Genomic DNA, 20,203 nt, shown 5'->3' on the forward strand with positions numbered 1-20,203 from the left:
TGAAAACGTGATGTGCGCAACATTAAACATTATCGTAATTTGTGTGAACAAAAAGAAAAAAATCCGTCCCCATAAAGATCGTTATATATGTATTTGACTTAAACTCTTATTTATTATGTGATCGTACGCAAAAATGCAAAATACAATTATTTGCGTATCCATTTACGTGTAACGTCAAAAAGTTGATTTTTTTTTCTTCGCCCAAAAATTTAAATCAATTTTGTGTTATATTTGCGAATAGGTATTGTCAAATTCGTGGGGATATATACTTTAAAAGCCTTCCTTAACCTTTACGGCTTTTTTTTATTTTTTCAATATTTTTTGGCGTGTGTAATAAAGCAAACATAATATATTTTTGTGAAACTTTTTTTTTTCCTCGAAGGGAAAATCTCTTTTTCCTTGTGCCACTTATGTATACTGCATAAAACGATACATTATTAAAATTCATCACATCCATTTGAAATATGATAATTTTAAGCTCGTTTATATAAAATATATCTATATGCCTTCTATATATATATTATTTATGTATTATGTGAGCCTAACACAGAATTTTTTTTTTATTCATTTCATCCATAAAATACTGACACACCATCGTCATATTCGGGAGATATTGTACATTATTTTCTAAACGAGAAAATGCCTTTCTTCACTCTTTATCTTTACATTTCATGTCTACAATATTTTGTATATAATTTGATTTGATGTACTTTAAATTTAGATTAAACTCTTTGAAACGAAATGAAACACACGGGGAACGGAACCCATTTTTCCATTATTTTTTTTTTATTTAGGAAAATTATTTAGTCAAGTTGACAATGAAACTTTTGTTTTTTTGTTATTATTATTGTTGTTGTTCATTCAACGACATTGGGATACTTCCTCCTATGTAGCATAATACATTCGTTACATGCAACAACAGAAAGATGAACATAAATAAGATAATAATTGTAAAATCTCGTTCGTCTTTGTTCTATGTTTTCCCTCTCTTTTTTTGGTTGAATTTATTACAACCACTTCGTATGCCCCATTTTTGTCTCCCATGAAACATTTTTCATTTGAATTTAAGCGCATCACATTTCGTTATAAAATTTATCTAAAAAAAATAATTTTTCCCGACATAATGTTGTCTAGCCATTCATTGTCTAACTCTGTCAATTTTTAAAATGCAGAAAAGTGTCTGAAAATATTACACGTAGTATTTAAAAAAAATCATAATATACCGGTTGGTTGGGAGGAGGTAAGTGGGTTGAACAAGACAAAATTCAAATAATTAAATTATTGTTTTGTTATGTCCCACGTCAGCATTTACATTTATCTTAACTTTTCTTCCACCATGAACTCGCCTTTTACAATTTAAACGTATTTTTGTTAGATAGTATGCAAAAAATATCAAAATACCGAAAATTTAGAGATTTTTTTTTTTTAACTTTTACCCACATAAAGTTTGACTTTATAGCAGTGTTCGCGTTCTTCATTCATTTAACATTCAAAAAATGTATTTTTGAAGTGTTGATTCGCTTCACAAATGCTGGTATTTCGATAAGCGAGAGACTATGAGTGTTAAAGCTTAACTTATCATTAAGGTTACACATTTTGCTTCAGCTGGTCGTTTCGTTGTTTTCATATATATCTTTATGCGAGCATAATGAGAACAGGCGTCAACACTACACACTAATGTCAATTAGAGGAAACGACAGAACTGAAGCTGAAACGAAAAAGTGTACCCCTTATGTTGCGCTGCCAGATATGCTATTTATTAGGGTGTAGTTTTTATTTAGAATTTTATAAGTTGACGTAAAACTTTTCATTTATAAGTCGACTTCCTGTACATTCTGTGTGGTGAGTCGACGTATAATTTTCAAGTTTTACGTCGATTTAAATATTATTTAGTCTCTATTACTTTTCGTGGAAACGAGGAGCCGGTCGTCAAGAGCAGAGTTTCAATCTAAAAGGTTTACTAATAAATTTAGCGTAACAAGTAATTCACATTATCATGATTTCTCGGCAGTTATGACAGGTATGAATCTTCATAAATTACAAATTTTCTAGTGTATCGAATGCTTTAAAGTTTCGAACATAAATGAGTTAGTCTGTGTATACAATAAATCTAGGAAATGGAATGTTTACTCATAACATTTCAAAGGATTTTCATATACTGTTGTACTGCATCAATTAAATTGAATTTTCATAATATCGTATAGCCCAATTAATGAAAATTATCGGGTAAATATAATATAATCTCTACTTTTCTGTTAATTAGCAATTACCAGTTAAAATTCGAACCACACAATCCAGTTAAATGTTGCTCCATGTTTTTGCCAAACAGATACCTGTCTTTTTTTAACAACCAAAATACGTAGAAATTCTTTGTATTATAACGAAGCACGATACAAATTTCTGTTACAATTATATTTCTCTCGGACATTGCTTTGTAAACGTTTTCCTTTATTTGCCCCGGAGCTTTTTCGATTTACTCGGTACTTTTGTATTTTATTTTATTTTTCTTTATTTTTTGCTATACCAAACTCAATCGAATGAATTGAAAACTGTAATTTTTCAGACGGAGAAAAGATCTGAAAAAATAGAGTTGTATAATTCACCCGGTCCATTTTCGTGATTCACCTCACAACTTGTGTACCGTCTTCATTCAATTAATGCAGACAGAAACAAATCTGTTAAGCATCTTCGCACAACATTCCCATTTCGACAATTACAACCAATAAAAGATGTACCATAAAGTGCATAATATTTGTTGGCTACATTTAATACAATTCCATTCCATGCGCTAATAACGTCGTTTCGAATCCATGCATCCATAAAACGAAAAAGCGAATTAATATCAGTGAGTAATTTTCGTGTAAATGCTCAACGGGCACCATGAAAATGAATGCGTTTAGCATGAAAATTCGAGCAAAGTGAAGGTGCATTCATTAATAAAAATGAGCGCCCATTAAATTTTTAGTTTAACTAAAATTATTTCAAATGGCCCAATTAATGCATATAGCGTACGTTTAATTAAAGCTTTTTAAGTGCTAAAGTCTCTTTGGCATATAGTAATAGAAAATTCATTTTGGAGTACTATTAAAAAAAAGCGAACCTCCTGCACATCATCTCTGTTTTCTTCTTCGTTTTCACTCTTACAAAAGCTGCTGGAAAATTCTTGAAATGAAAATTAAAAATAATTACTGCCATTTACCTTTTATGTTCCTGTAAATTTTAGCGTGTGTGGGAATATTTGAAAAGCTTTTAACTCTCGAAACTTAGTATCGCTTATAATAACTTCTTGAGCTTTTATTAATTATATTTTAATAGTTCGTTGATCATTTAAGTTGGTATAACTATGGCGTAATTTTTTTTTTAAATTAAAATTTATATGTGAAAAGTGCACCTGAACGTCATTTTTCGAATGAAAAGTAACATTTTACAAATGGGAAAACCAACTGTAATTACGCAAATTGGAAAATGTACAAACAACCTGCAATTATGCATTCGTTCTTAAAATTAAACGTGTTACACTTACGTCGTCAAGTATAAGTTTCAGATTGATGGGACTTACGGTATATATTTCTCAGAAAATCAATTTCCTCAAACCAGACTTTCGTATCGAGAATTTGATTAGAAAAATATTTCTAAAGGAAGCTTATTGTTAATTATTAGTTATTTACATACTCACGTGGACATGTGAGGCCTTGATGTCAGAGTCACTGTCGCAATCCTTCTCACTTCCAAAATTGACATACATTTCGTGTAAACTCCGTTTACCCGCAGTCTATGGCATGCCCAAACTCAATTGTATTGAAGCCAATCATTGTTAGTAACCTGCATTCTTTTGTTATATAATAAACAGACTGCACTCTCAGCTCGTTAAAAAATGTTTCCTTCTATCTGCTGTCATATTGTCTGCTGTTGATCCTGTTAACATCTAAAACTACGGTAACGTGGAATATGTTATTAAAAGTACATCCTCCATCCGACCTGATTCACTGAGCTCCAAAGAGTTCTGCGATGGTAAAAGTGGCTTGTTATCGGTATTTCGGTTTTTCTTCTGCTTTTTGTGTAGAGCTGTAATTGCGAAAAAGATTGGAAAACTTTTCAAATTTATAAATCTCCATCATGGCACAATCTTTGTCTCGTCTCGTATATACATTTTTATTTATTTACTAAACAGCGCGACACCTTCTTGTGATATGAACTCTATTCAACGGGTAATTAAATTTTAAAATTTACCAACATCTAACACCAAGTTTTGTTTGTTCCGATTGATAGTATGTTGGTATGGAAGTATTCCATCTGAATTTTAATAGAATTGAAATAGTTTGTAGCGCTGGAAACTTCCTAAGTTTCTACCAATTTACTTAGTTAATTAAGACACTGACAAAGCATAAGCTTCATAAACATATGAATACCGTTCAAATTAAAACTAATGTATAGGAGACGAAATGGGGATTCTTATACAACTGACAACATTATTGAATTTTACTGAATTTTACCTTTCCATTATGCACATAAATTACAAACATCTCAAGCGAGAGTATGATACTCAGACTAAATGCAATAACGCCAAAGGACAACTTCAAAGTAATTGTATCTCTTCTCAAGTTACACTTGTATATCAAGGTATGATATTGTTGACAACTACACTTATTTTATGAGCATACGACTTCACAAGCTCACAACATTGCAAACGTTCTTCATGTCGAAATGAATCGAGTACAATATTCTGTAATTTATGACGTTGACACGATTGTTTGATGATGAATATATAGAAACGTACCTACTTGAAATATTTGCAGAAGGTGTTTGTTCGTTTTTTTAATATATTTTTTGATGAAAAGTTAATAACATAAACTGAACGATAAACAGTTTCCAAATGAACACGGAAAATTTAAAGCAAAAACTTTTTTTTTATTCCCAACTAGGTTTACCAGCGGTCGTAAAAAATTGCACATTCAACAATCAAACCCAACATTCAGTGGAAGTACAATGCACCGCCGGATATGATGGTGGATTGCCACAGGTATTCATTTTGGAACTTATTTCAACACGTACTGGCAAAGTCAGGTAAATAAATAAAAATAACAAAAAAAAATTATTTTGGTGGGGAAATTGAATTAAAATTTATTTTGTGTGCAATGAAAAAGTTTCAGTTTATGCCTTTCGTTTGAAATTTAACAGCAATTTAACATACTCTCTCATGAAGCTGCGGGAATTTGCTCATAGATAGGCCTCACAGATAAATGGAATTTTTGGCTAATACTTAAAACATATATTTCCAGTCATTGAAAGTGTATTTAAAATTCCACGAATCAATGCTAACTTTTTGCATTATTGTTCTTTGAAGAACGAATTAAGTACAATGACGCTCTTAACGATAAATCGAAAAATTAGAACGAAGTTCTGTGAGATATGAAATCTCAATATTCCCATCTGCGCAACAAGCGCCTTTTGCAATTAAGCCAAAAAATTCATTTTATTATACGAGCCTATCACGCAATTTTTTTCGTTTTAATAATTTAAAATTAAACCTTTCCAGCCACCAGTCTAAATAAAAAAGACAAAATTTCGATTCTGTGAACAATAATCATTCAAAATCAAAATTATACACGAAAATGCGCGCCAACAATGCGAATTGAATGATTAAAGTGTGCGCATTCCAAACGTTTCAGATGTATGCATTGCACAGTGCTTTCTACGGCAATAAGATAGCCGTGCCTTTTTGCCCACAAATGTTCTCAGTGATATTTTGACCAAAATATCCGATTAACCTTCACCAAACTTTAGAGAATGAAAGTTCCACACGACTTTTAGCGGTACTCCCCAAAAAAAGTTCAAAAAGTTTTGTTTTTGTTCCCGTACGGACTCTCTCAAAAGGGCATTTGGGGTGCTATATAGCACCCCAAATGCCCTTTTGAGAGAGTTCGTTTTAATAGTAAATATTAACTTTTTGATTTGTTTTTTGGGAATACCGTTAAAAGTCGTGGGGAACTTTCATTCTCTAAAGTTTGGTGAAGATTGATCGGACATTTTGGTCAAAATATCACTCAGAACATTTGTGGGCAAAAAGGCACGGCTATCTTATTGCCGTAAAAAGCACTGTGCAATGCATACATCTGAAACGTTTGGAATGCGCACACTTTAATCATTCAATTCGCATTGTTGGCGCGCATTTTCGTGTATAATTTTGATTTTGAATGATTATTGTTCACAGAATCGAAATTTTGTCTTTTTTATTTAGACTGGTAGCTGGAAAGGTTTAATTTTAAATTATTAAAACGAAAAAAATTGCGTGATAGGCTCGTATAATAAAATGGATTTTTTGGTTTAATTGCAAAAGGCGCTTGTTACGCAGATGGGAATATTGAGATTTCATATCTCACAGAACTTCGTTCTAATTTTTCGATTTATCGTTAAGAGCGTCATTGTACTTAATTCGTTCTTCAAAGAACAATAATGCAAAAAGTTAGCATTGATTCGTGGAATTTTAAATACACTTTCAATGACTGGAAATATATGTTTTAAGTATTAGCCAAAAATTCCATTTATCTGTGAGGCCTATCTATGAGCAAATTCCCGCCGCTTCCATGTAAAAAAAAAAACAAATGAAATATTGTTATAACTGCGTCGACAGTGGCAAACTTGAATGTACGGAAAACGTTTCTAGTACAGGTCGTTAAACGTTATTATAATAAAGTCTCCCATTTTTTTATTTTTAATGTTTCGTCCGTTAAGGTAAACTGCTATTCTATCAAACGTTATCCGCTCAATATGTGCCAGTTATTGTTGTATTTCAGTATATCCTATTCAATAATTTGCAAGAAAAGGAAGTAAAATCGTAGGAAGAAGTGGTATGACAGACCTCATTTCCATTCAATCGAACAGTAATCGGCATGGTGATCGGTAAATTATCGAATTATAGTTCAAATCATTGACAAAGTAAATAAGGAGATAATAAGTGAAAATACTGCCGAGTCGTCATTAAAATCCTTTAAGAAGAGCTAGTAGTCGGGTATTGAGTCCAATCCATGTCTGGGTGTATTCCATTTTATAGCATTGAAAGACTTTTCTGTTTTGTGTCTCGACCAAGACAGTATTGTTACATGTCATCCCTTCTCTGTGACCTGCCAGCACTTATATACTCGTCCATCTCAGCCGCTTTGTAGTCCAAAGGTTATCATGAAATAGTTTCGTTTTGACGCCTAGCGAGTTACATCCAAGACAAAAACCTCCAGTCCACAAACTTGAAGTTTGACCAGGCGGTCGACACAAAGCAGCAGAGTATCAAAGCAATAACACAAGAAAGACCTATCTGTTTGGCGACGCTTGTTTGAGATTTTTTACTCTAAAACATCAATCTTCGTTTTACAAACTCACCACGTTTTCCACATTTCTTTAGGTTTAATATGACCAACACCGAAGAACCATATTTTCTAATCGAGTCTCTGGATACTCTAAGTTTGGACGCGATCGAAGATCGTGCATATAAGGCAGTCATTTTCGCTGTGTAAGTATAAATTCGACTGAGAAACGTACCATCTGATGCATTAACCAAACAATTTCTTCTTCTTCCTTAGAAACCAAAAAGGTAGAAGCCCAAGGATCGTACTGAAAGACTTTCTAATTGGTGACAATCACCAAACTCAAACTAGTAAGTATACGATTGGTCACAACATTTTAAAATAATATTCTGAACACCTTCCTCTAATCTAACAGCTTCTGACGAATCATCCTTCCAATTATCTCCGATTTTATTGGGAATTTTATTAACACTATTGATAGTAGCTTGCTTCATTGTATTAAAGATCTACTCGAGAAGGCGTACGAAATCCAACGATACATTAAATAATTCGAAACAATCGAATAGCTTGCTGTGCAGCCAAGACGCGACAAAGGTGACATTTTCTTTCAACTATTAAGGGAGCAATGAATTTAGGATGTTTTTTGGATTGCTTTCAGAAGAATCTGAAGTCGAGTCCACGGTGGCAGTACAATGATGCTAAACGGAGTAAAGAAAATAAAACGGGAGCAGAAGTAATAGAAGACGAACGGGATCCGGACGTGATACCGGCACAGTACGGTAAATTAGTGTAATTTATAAATGGAAAGGGGGTGGTGAATTTAGCTAATTAGCAAAGTGCAATTTTTAGAGCTTTTTTACCCTCAGACTGTAATTCTTCACCTACTGCACGCCCTCATTAGTTTTCCAATTATTATTATTATCATCACCAGCGAAGCTTATTCATTTCAAAGTTCAAGCTCAAAGCCTAAAATGTTATGCTCCGAGTGTGAAAATTTTTGCAGACGAATACGTTCAAAAGCAACATTTCCATTTCATTTCGTATAAATTCCCATACTCAGGCCATCTAGACATGGAAAATAAATTTCATTAAACTTATCTCATCATTTTCAACAAAACACACCATATTGAAACAAAGGAGCATAAAAATGCCCGCACATTGTTAAAATGTGTAATAACCACTGACCAAAAATGTCGGTTATACTCGTCTCTTCATATTCTATATGGTCCATAAAAACCAGATGACGCATTCAATATTCATTTCGAATAAGATAACTTTCACCGTCATCCATAAATTATTCGCATCCTTTTTTTCTGCACCATACCACCCAATGCCATATCACTCGCCTCCAGCAATGCTGCCCTAAAAACATCCATCCGCATCTATAAATCTTGGATTAAATTCTATAAACCACACAACATATTTCAACCAGAACCAACCAAAACATAAATTTCATTTAAAAAAAATGATTTTTTTTACAACATTTTCAGTGTCTAATGAAGTTGGTGTTACATACACAACCCAATGGACTAACGAGGCATATGTAAGTATTAAAAGAATTCTCATAAAAATAAATTTAATCTAATTAAATTGCGGGGGTCTCGAATAAAGAATGAAAAAGAAGAGAAAAGAAAGGTGTGCGATCCTGTTCTTCGAACAGAAGCGCTCCTCAATTTCAATAGAGGAAAAGCAACAGAAGAGTGAAGAAGAAAAAAATCGAAATCCCTCACCCGAAACGGAAATTTTCCTCTGATGTGCATTATTAGTGTGTTCTTCTCTGTTCGCAACCGATTTTTCTTTTTAACTTTAATTTTTTTTGTATGGTTTTATGGGTTACTTTAAGTTCAAAATTTTGTTTTAAAGATTTTAGTATGCACGAGTACCGAGCGTAATAAAAAAGTTATGATAATTATCTCCGTGAAACACAAAGAGCTTCGGGCGTTTTAAACACGCAAAGAAAAGAAAATGGAATAACAACTTCGTTGTTGTTTTGTTATTCGCGAGATTTCGCTTTGCTTTCATTTTAAGGATATTTTCGACAGGAATTACTTTCAACGTATTATACACATAACAGCATTTTTGTTTCAAATAAGCGAAAGCTATTCTCTATGTGCACATCGCTTAGCTGTTTGTGAATGTATTACCTGAATCCATGGATGTAGTCCAGGAGGAAAACACTGCCTTTTATTCAAATTGTAAACAAACAAACAAACAAAACATTTAGGTATTGTTTTCCCATTCTTCTCGATGAATTTTGTGATATTAAAACATTTTTGAAGAGTTTGAATATTTCCAGGTAACAATAGAGTTTCCTGGAAATTATTCACGCCACAAGGTGTCTGGAATAATTTTATCGGTAGCCTTTCCAACTCAAAATCTCGAATCATTTGATTTATTTTCCAGGCACTTATTCTGACCGAGTTTAGTCGATTACAATCGAAAATGTTATCCACTTTAAAGAATTTCAGTAGCCAAGAAACATTCAAATTTTTCCGATTTTTATTGGATTTATTATGGGAAATAACAAAGAATAAATTCTACCTTCAAATCGACATAGAAAGTGGAATTCCGCAATTAGGTATAAGGAGATTTGTCTTTGATCCAACTGAAATAAAAACAAACACAAAATTGGTAGATGCGAAACTATTCAGATTTAAGTCGATCGTATGGCTGAAAGCCTGTTCTTTTTAGTGTGAAATTTTCTGTTCTACTTCGAAGAGACCTTCATAACTGCATTGCAGTGTAACCGATGAGCGAGTCTCCCCAGCTAATCAAACTGCTGGGTAAAAAAAGTCGGGCACACATACAGACACAACTTTAGTCATTCGGGGTGTTAATTGTAAACTTCTACCGGGTCATATTAAAGCTGTATGCATAAATAATTTCTGTAACAAAGTGAGGTTAGGAAATAGGTTAACGAAAAGCTGGAGAAATTTATTATAACTTTTTCGTGTTGATTTTCTTTTGTATAGCAAAAAAAATCTTTTTTGCAAATCTTAGACTTAAAAGGAAATTTCATTTGAAAGTTGGTAATAGGATTACTGTTAATTAATATCTTATTACAAATTTTTCTTTTTCCCCGAAATAAAAACCCTTTTCCATCCTGACAATGTGATTGAGAAAACAGAATGACAGTTTTGTGAAGACCGACACGATGAGGACAAAAAATACTGTCTTCAAGCACATCAGACCTTTCACCGTTCGTTTTCCCATCAAGTTACTTTTGCAATACTTGCAAAACTAATTGTATTTTGTTTGCTTTGGCAAAATATTTTCCTTTTCCCAATCCCTTTAGCAATATTGTGTTAAAATCTGAAAGCAAATCTACTTAAATCCCTTTTGTTAGTTCAATAAACGAAAATGGTGATGATGTTTTCAGTCCGGTTTTCCTCATCTGGCTTTACACATTTCTATCCGCAATACATGAGAGTGCAGAAAAGGTACATTGGTACATTCAATAATGAAATAGTACATCACGAACGTATAAATCAATACAAAGTATATATCGGATCATGGAGCATTAAATCACTTCATATTAATGGAAATTAATAACTTAAGAGCTGTTCGAAAATGTCGACAGTGTATTTTAGGCCAAGCGATGGTATTAGCTCTGGGATTTTTGAACTTCTTCGATAAATTCTATGTGTGAAATGTAAATATGGATTAAGCTGAGTTTCCATGGCTTTGGCTCACGTATTTTCATATATGCATTGTACTGGAAGAACTCACAGTACTAGATTTAGGGAAATGTGTTGTGTCATGTTGTTCGAAGTAAATGGAAAATCTAGAGCTTTAACCTGCTACAGACGGCTGTCATCTGCTATCGACAACGACAGCAATAATAAACGACAAGCTTTGACAAATGAAGTCTTATATATCAAAAAGCGTGGCCAAAACAAATGAAGTAAAAGATTTCTGAAATCAATATTTAAAAATCGTCGATTAAATGAAGTAATAGATCAGTTAGTAAAACTGTTAATATACTTGCCATCTGTAACAGGTTAACAGTCGAAGAACTTCTTCTTCTTCTTCTTTTTCAGCCTGTTTCTATCCACTGCTGGATGTAGGCCTCTCCAACTTCTTTCCATTTCGTACGATCCATTGCCATTTGCTGCCAGTTTGTACCTGCAATATTCTTAATTCCGTTTGTCCATCTCTCTGGTGGTCTACCTATAGCTCGTCTTTTATATGGTCGCCAGTTCATGATCTTTTTGGTCCAACGTTCGTCTGTCCTTCTTGCAATATGTCCCGCCCAGCTCCATTTCAGAGATGCTATTCTTTCCATGATATCAACGACCCTGGTTTGTTGTCGAATCCATTGATTCGTCATTCTGTCTCTGAGTGTTATTCCAAGCATACTTCGTTCCATGGCTCTTTGTGTCACTCTCAATTTATCTTCGGATGCTTTCGTTAAAGTTAACGTTTCCGCTCCATAAGTAAGCACTGGAAGGACACAAGTGTCGAAAACTTTGCGTTTCAGACTATTATTCATTTTGCTTTTGAAAATTAGTCTGAGTTTTCCGAACGCTGCCCATGCAAGACCAATCCTACGTCTTATTTCTGCAGTTTGGTTGTCCAGACCTAACTTCAGTTTATGTCCTAGATATACATAGCTGTCGACTCGTTCAATGACAGTGTCACCAATTTTGATTTCTCTATCGTCCCCGATGTTGGTCATGACTTTTGTTTTCGATAAGTTCATCTTGAGGCCAACTTTGCTCGCCTCTTCACTTAACTGTTGTAGCATAAGCTGAGCCTGACCTAGATTCGCTGCTATCGGTACAATGTCATCAGCGAAGCGGAGATTGCTCAGGTAATCTCCATTTATCTTTAATCCCATTTTACTCCAGTTTAACTTCCTAAAAATACTCTGCAGAATCGCCGTGAATAATTTCGGTGAAATGGTGTCACCCTGCCTTACACCTCGGCCAATTCTGAATTTCTCCGTGCTCTTATGAAGTTTTATACATGAAGTAGCATTTTTGTACACATATCGAATTGTGTTGGAGTACCTTGAGTCTACTCTACATTCGTCTAATGCGTCCAATATCGACCATGTTTCCACTGAATCGAAAGCTTTTTCGAAGTCTATGAATAGCAAGACTATGTCGATGTTGTATTCACGACACTTCTCAATAAGCGTTCTCATCACCTGCAAATGGTCGTTTGTGCTGAAACCAGATCTGAAAGCAGCTTGTTCAACAGGTTGGTAGAAGTCGAACTTGTTAGTGTTCCTCTTCGTAATGATTTTCATAAACAACTTGTAGAGTGTTGACAATAGGCTTATGGGTCGGTAATTTTCCAGCTTTGTTATGTCTCCTTTTTTATGCAGCAATGTAATTACCGCATTTTCCCAGGCTTCTGGTACTTCTTCCCATTGGAGACATTGATTAAACAAAGCCGTGATTGCCTTTAATAAGGAGTCTCCACCCAGTTTAATGGCTTCCACTGGAACACCATCTTCTCCGGGAGACTTTTTGTTTTTCATCTCGGCTACTGCGGCCTTGACTTCATCAACAGTTATGTCGGGCATATCCTCCGATCCCACGTTTCTTATTATTGGTCTATCTTCGGTTTCTTCCGTTGGGCTCTGTCTTGCTGAAGAAAACAAATTCTCATAAAATTCTGTTGCAATGTTTAATATCGCATTTCGATCCGTTTGGATCGTTCCTGTTTTGTCTCGTAATTTGAAGATTTCTTTTTTGGCGTTTGTCATTTTTCTTCGTAGGACTTTCATATTGCAGTTAGCTTCAATTATGTTTTGAGCCAATTGGACATTATATTTTCTTTCATCTGATCTCCTTGCTTTGTTGATACTTTTAGACAGGTTCCGGTATTCCACTGAATCTCGTCCTCCGTTTTTTACCAACTCTGCTCTGCTTGCGATCAGGTCTAATGTTTCTCTGCTGAGTTTTGATTCTTTCCCTTGGACGGATTTGCATTTGGATTTCATGAAACCCATTATTGTATCGACGATTTTGGTATTCAATTCGTCCAATGTTTCACATTGATTGTTGACGTTATCTAATTCGGCAGTCATTTTCGTAGCAAATTCTTCATTTTGTGTGTAAAGCCGTTGTACGTCAATCCTTTCACTTTTCTGAACTAGTTGTGATCTTTGAAATCTGGTATTTAACGTGACTCTTGCACGAACCATTCGGTGATCACTACCGGTTGAAAAATTGTTTAGGACCGTAACGTTCTTAACGGTTGACTTACAGCCAGTTATGATGTAATCGATCTCATTTTTCGTTACACCATCTGCACTAGCCCAAGTCCATTTCCGTTGAGGCTTTCCTGCAAAAAATGAATTCATTGCGTACAAATTGTGTTGCTGTAAGAAGTTGAGTAAAGTATTTCCACGCTCATTTCTTTGGTCGTTGCTAAAACTACCAACAGAAACTTCGGAGTCTTCTTCTCGTTTTCCCAGCTTCGCATTGAAATCACCGACTAGATATTGGTAATGTGAAGGGTTTTCGTCCAGAGCTTTCTCGACATCTTCATAGAATCTTTCTACTTCTTCGTCATCATGGGTGGACGTGGGTGCGTAAACCTGAATTAATTTGACACTGTATCTGTTATTTATCTTCAGGCTTACGTATATCACTCGATCGGATATGCTTTTCGTGTGAATTATGCGATCCGACCACCGCTTGTTTATGAACAGTCCGACACCGTGCATCAGCATCTGACTGTCACTTCCTCGGTAGAAGAATGTATGCCCTGATTGTAATTTCAGGCATTCCTCTCCAGGTTTTCTCACTTCGCTCACTCCCACAACATCCCATTTTATCTTTTCTAGCTCTTCTTCCATTTCTTGCATTTTTTGTCTTGACGACAATGTTCTGGCATTATATGTGGCAATGTATAATTCGTTATGGCTTCGTTTGAAGGTTTTTAGCATTAAAACACCACGCTTGCTACTGCGGGTTGGTGAGTATGAAAGCTTTACTTTGCTCGCCCCCGGTAATCCTCGAGCTCTGACCCGCACATTTCTGCACGTTCCGGGACCACCGTGCCTATCAAAGTGCACAGTGCCCGACGGGGTAGTGTTACTCTTTTTGAACATTCTTTTCCATAAAGCTTTGCCCATTCTTTTGAACCTATCTGAGCAAAAGGTTATTCGTCCTTTAAAAGCTTAACCTAGTAGCTAATAATAGTCGAAGAACAACATAGGGAATTTATTAAACGAAAACAAAGTTTCCTTGAAATTTTCTTAGCTGCTGGGGTAAACGACCTGCTGAAATTGTATAACATTAATTATTATTTATTCATACTTGCTCTGCATGTCTGTGGGTATTCGCACAGGTATTTGCACTATTTACTTGTATCTACGAGCATTCTTGACAATACTTTAGACTATGAGATAAAACACCTGGGTTTGCGAAGTGATTGCCAAAATGAACTGGAAAGCCCTATAACTTTAATGAAGCTACTTCATCATCTCACATGCCTCCAGTACTTGTGAATCACATTTATTTATCAAAATTGACAGTAATTCATTACCACATCTACCCGTGTTTGCACGTCTTTACGCTGTGACAGTATTTACCCGATTAAAGTAACAAAATCAATTTTTAAAGTTAAGTGAGGGCATGAAGTATTTGCGTAAACATAGAATTAATTCATAAAAATCTACGGTGAGGTGTATAACACTTTTAAAATAAACTTTCCAAACGTACCTACCCAATCCCAATCGTATCAATGATAATCTTCAGTTAAAGATTTATCACATTGGCTTCCAAACATTTACCTAACCCCGTTATCCCGTTAATAAAGAATTCGATTAACTCATTTTCTATTCAACTACCTCGGCATTGTCAGATTCAAATCACATTCCATTGTGACAATAAAAAAAAACTTTGACCCTCACCCCATATTATAATGTGCTCCCTTCCGCAAAATATCTATTATATTATTGTCATGTACTTGTAAATCCTTTTCCACCAAAACGAACCTAAATAAATATAATTTCCTCATTTCTCTTTTTTGTCTGATTCTTGTTACAGTTTGACAAATATTCAAATCACGAAAATCGTCCAAAAAATTTACTACTCAAGTCGGTAACAACGAATGTTCCCAACCAACAGCAGCAACAGCAGCCGCAGCAACAACAACAACAAGACTTAATACTAGGAACATATTTTCCAGATTCAAAAGAACTGACTGGCATAGATTTAGATATAAATGTACATGCAATCAAAAATTTATTAATGGCAACGCGGGTGCCTGAGAGTTGTGTTTAAAAATTCAGAATTAAACAAGAAAGAAAATGTTAAAGAAAAGTTCTAAGCGAAATTAAAGATTTTGTTTATACCAAAAGTATTAAGTAAAACAGAATTTGAATGAATTGGAATGGTTTTTTAAAAACAAAAGTGTCTCACCGAAAAGTGAAATACGAGAAAGAAGTAATTTTCATGACAATTGAAAGAAAAAAACATCAAACCGAAAAGTGCTTCTCGTACCATAGAATCGTGTATTTTAACTTTGCGTCATTATCGTTCCATCAACAATATAATTGTACCAAATTTCCAAACTCGTCTGTCTATTTTTGAACTCAAAAACCATTCTTTTTCGAACAATATGAGTCACAATTTGTGACAAATTTAAATTGGAGAAATCAAATTTAAAATTATGTTCAAGGTACAATACAATAGAAACAAAATACCGTCATATCAAAGCTGGTCATATCCCAATTAAGTTTTTAAAAAAAATGAATTTCAACAAAATGTAGAGCTAATTGAAAGTGACGTGGATTTAATACTGCATAGCCTCGGCTTCAGCCATAACATGTTTTATGAGCGCATAACAATGGAATTTTTTTTTTGTCGAAACAAAAACATTGTATATTATCATCGGAAAATCGGATATTTTTTTTTATTTTCGAAATTCTACATTTAATTGTCCTTTTTTCCCCATCAACATAAAAAGAAAAACGATAAAAATTAATTAAGTAATTGAGTTTTGTACATATAATAAAAAAAATGTCATTAAACGAAACCAATCAAATCATCAAACTCATTAACTGTAAATAGAAAAAAGGCAGAGGAAAAAAAGGAACAGAAAATGAAGGATTATTATGTTGCAAGAAGCGAAACATTTTGAAACGATACACTGTTATATATCAATCACAAAGACGCAATGAAAGAAAATGATACATAATCAACCCTTCCGGTAAATAAAGTCAACCATATCCTATCCACGATATCATAATAAAATAATGTCATTTAATAATCGTCATCATCATCATCATTCCCATCGCCATCATCATTGTATTAAATGAATGAAGAAAAAAAAACCCATTGTTGTTAGATTAATTTGTTAGTGTAATTAATGAAATCAAAGTAATGTTTGGATTCTGAGAGAAGAATGGTATGAAAGAGAAATGTTTTAGCACACAAGAAAGTGATAAAAGGAAATGAATGACGAATGAGAAGAAAATACCAAAAATGGAAAACAGAAATCATAAGAACTTATTAAAATGAAATAATTTTGAAAAGAAACAAATTTTCCTTTTATTTAAAGAAATATCGTCTGATCGGCTAAATTCGAGAAGGTAAGTTGACGTCAGAGCAGAACATATCTCTTTCACAAACAATGAGCGTATGGTGATACAATGAGTAAGTCTGGTACTTCTTTTACTTAATTTGTTTTAACAATTTGTTTTAACATCGCTTTGCCATTTCGCTGTAATAATATTTGAATTTTGTTAGTAATTTTTGGCTCAGCACCGATGTTGTCGGGACTAATAAAATTTAGATCGCGATTCATCAGAGCCTATTTTCTTTAAATTCGTCAACTTCTGTTAAATCACCACAAACTTCCGAAATTTTATTTTTTTTCTCAAGTTTAGGCTACAGTAACGGCAGTCAAATTTTAGCCTCAGTTTGCTTCAGCTGATTCACTCATACAAACAAAACTGGCTATGCATGTTTATATGTTTGTACCACTACAACGCGCATACGTGTACTGTTGAATCCGTATAAGCACCCATAAATAGTTTTCTTTGTATGAGTGAACCAGCTGATGTAAACTTAAGCTGAAATTTGATTACCGTTTCTTATTTGAATTTTAAAGAAATTTGGGAAAGCTCAGCAACTTAAAACAAAGCCTCAGTCCGATGTTAGCTTTTCGCCTCAAACATTAATACTTGTCGTGCCATACGTTATAACTATCTGATGTCTGACCGTTTCTGAAAGGAATAATGAAATGAGAATGAGATCTCAGAATAAAAAGGAATAAATCCTTATACAAATGTCTTTACGATTAGGTTCACAATAGTTTAAATTTGATATTGACGACAACACATTACCGATGTGGGTTGACCAAGTGTGGAAGTAAAGGAAATTAAAGTTTCTAAGCTGATTACGTAAAATAAACAAAATATTTTGAACGTTAGACACAGAAAATGTTCGTCGATATGTTCATACTGGACGACCTGCCCTATGGAAATATGTGATTCGTTGTCACTCGAATTCGACTAAAATATTGGAAGTTATTTGTAATCTCCCAGTAAATCTTGTTTGATTTTCAATTTATAACAATATTTATGTAATCTTTCCATAAACAACATAACCTCATCAGATAAGCTCGCATCATGTGTACAACGTGCGCATAAATGCATGATGTTACTAGTAAACTATATGTGGATTGGGTTAATTCTTCTGACAATTTTAATGATATTTTGCTATGGAAAGATTTGTGAAACTTTATGACTAATGAACATTTTTGTTCAATATTATCAAAACGACTGTGCTTTTCCACCCTCCCGATAGTACGTGACACATATACAGTAACTTTATTACATTTAGTCGTAATATAAAGTGTGAGTACACCTTTTCCCAACAGAATTAACGCACTTAATCGCTAAACTGACTTCGGATACCAATTAGGATAACTCCACTAATTGCAGCCAATTGGCACTGTATGTCTGTATATAATGTGTATCATTTCCACATCTATATGTGCTTTCTTCACACAACGCTGTTAATAACCAAACAAATTACGTTAAATAACTTCAGCCGCCTTAAAGTGTAATATTGAAAACTCGAAAATTGAGCATAAACGTTGCTTCCACAATTTCATTTTGTCTTTAGATTAGAAACTATATGAAATGGTGAATGCAGCAGCAATATGTAATTCCGAAACTAGTTCTCGAGTTGTTATCGTTAGTTTAGTTTATCTTTTAGCTTTTCAGCATCGTTGCACTCATCGTATCATCGTGTCTGTATTAATAAGAAATGCTGTAATGCGCTGCCTTACCCCGAGCTCAAGTAATATTTCTAAAATGTTCAAACAATAAAACAATATTTTCTATTGAATTTTCTCTTCCAGTGCAAATAATTCACATGATAGGAAACTCCTATTCGCCTCCACCCAAACTTGAAGACTGTACTACAATGAAAAAAGGACAATTTTTTTTGTTTGTTTCTTATCTGCAGTAATTTTGTGCCATTTTTATTAGTTTTTCTTCATTATTTCATGTGCTATCGGTCAATCGTAAAACGTCTAGGCTTATCTCTCACTGAATGGAACTCTGGGTAATTGCTTTTGTATAAAAAGAGAACGAAGGAATCTAAATCGGTCGCACGAGCTTTGTGATATATTTACAAGATGAGACAGGCAACGAAAGAAGAAGGTACCAGTCATATAATGATAGCCGCAGATATAGCTGGTGTTCTATAATCTATGTGTGTGCACACATACAGTACATACACGTATATGTTGAAAATAGAAAATGAACGTTTATTGGAATTCAACATTAGATTCTTCGATCACATTAGAAGCCCTATAGGAGTTGTGTGTGCACATCGAGTCCTGTGTGTACCCAATCCATATATACGTATGTTTTGCAACGATTACGATATGTGTAGTTGGTCGCTGGACACTAATGTTTTGTGTCAGCAGAAAAATCGGTGTAGAAAACTATAGAAATATCTCTCACATTAAATAAGTTATAAGAGAAAACGAAATAATTATCATTTCGCAATTCCCATCTGTACAGTATCCATCCACTGTTATTTTATGTTCACTTGTCGATGACTCTCGTCCATACAGGATTTACTGCACAACTATTTTTATATATAAAAAGAAATTATAATCGACTCTCGATTCGCAATCGTATTTTTATCCTTATACCATATCGTATCGTTCCATTTGTTCAAGTCAGAATGGCAGTAGGTAAAAGGAAAATTCATTTTATTCGAAACTGTGATTGTGTTACAAGACGGTAATAGTAATTTCTCGTGCTTAACCTATCGCAGACAGTATAAAATCACCAGTATAATTATCGAGACTGTCACTTCTTTTGATCTACGTATTTTCGAAAGATTAGTACAAAATCTTCTACTTCATAAGTTTTAATATTCAATTTGTTATAAAGACCAAGTTTGTCAGAGATCCTTGCTTAGATATGTTGTCGATGTCCGCAACAGATGAATGTATTGACATCCGTAAATGTTTTTTCCTGGTGGAATTATGTCTTCGCTGTTACCAAGTAGCAGTATCTTAAAAGTCGTTACAACGATATCCGCCACCTATGTATTGTCGCAAATATCATCACAAAAGAGTTCATCGTTTGATCAACACACTACAAACAGACACCGGAGCACAATCTCAAATATGTTCCGGTGCTTGTTTATAGTGCGTTTGTTTGATCAACGCAATCCAAGAACAGGAATAAGAACATAATTTAAATAAGCAGCCTCTTCGCAAATAGTCCAAAAGTCTAATTTAAATGGAATTGATTTATTAGTCAGCATTTGAACAAAATTTAAATTAAAATTTAAAACATAAAATCACAGATAGAAAATTTCGTCCATTTTGTCACTATCTCGAAACGTGCCCATAAGCGCTGCCGCATTACCCCTCTGAATAGCGATGCTTAACCTTTGTTTTAGGTATGA

The 20,203-nt window shown here is 34.1% G+C and overlaps 1 protein-coding gene across 4 annotated transcripts in view; it reads left to right on the plus strand.

Annotated features, from left to right (window-relative positions):
* The window catches only part of LOC119076225 (nephrin), a 173,624-nt gene extending 156,895 nt beyond the window's left edge, over positions 1 to 16,729 (plus strand). Inside the window, exons 16-22 of one of the 4 annotated variants that reach the window (XM_037182881.1) lie at positions 4,923 to 5,064; positions 7,397 to 7,504; positions 7,575 to 7,648; positions 7,714 to 7,892; positions 7,957 to 8,077; positions 8,789 to 8,841; positions 15,308 to 16,729. In XM_037182881.1, the coding sequence (XP_037038776.1) occupies positions 4,923 to 5,064; positions 7,397 to 7,504; positions 7,575 to 7,648; positions 7,714 to 7,892; positions 7,957 to 8,077; positions 8,789 to 8,841; positions 15,308 to 15,544 (914 nt within the window). In that variant the 3' untranslated portion in view covers positions 15,545 to 16,729. The remainder of the gene's footprint in view (positions 1 to 4,922; positions 5,065 to 7,396; positions 7,505 to 7,574; positions 7,649 to 7,713; positions 7,893 to 7,956; positions 8,078 to 8,788; positions 8,842 to 15,307) is intronic. The other 3 variants (XM_037182882.1, XM_037182883.1, XM_037182884.1) reach the window with 3 other exon arrangements.
* The last annotated feature ends 3,474 nt before the right edge of the window (positions 16,730 to 20,203 follow it).

Source organism: Bradysia coprophila, unplaced genomic scaffold, assembly GCF_014529535.1.
Source record: "Bradysia coprophila strain Holo2 unplaced genomic scaffold, BU_Bcop_v1 contig_232, whole genome shotgun sequence".
NCBI lineage: Eukaryota > Metazoa > Arthropoda > Insecta > Diptera > Sciaridae > Bradysia > Bradysia coprophila.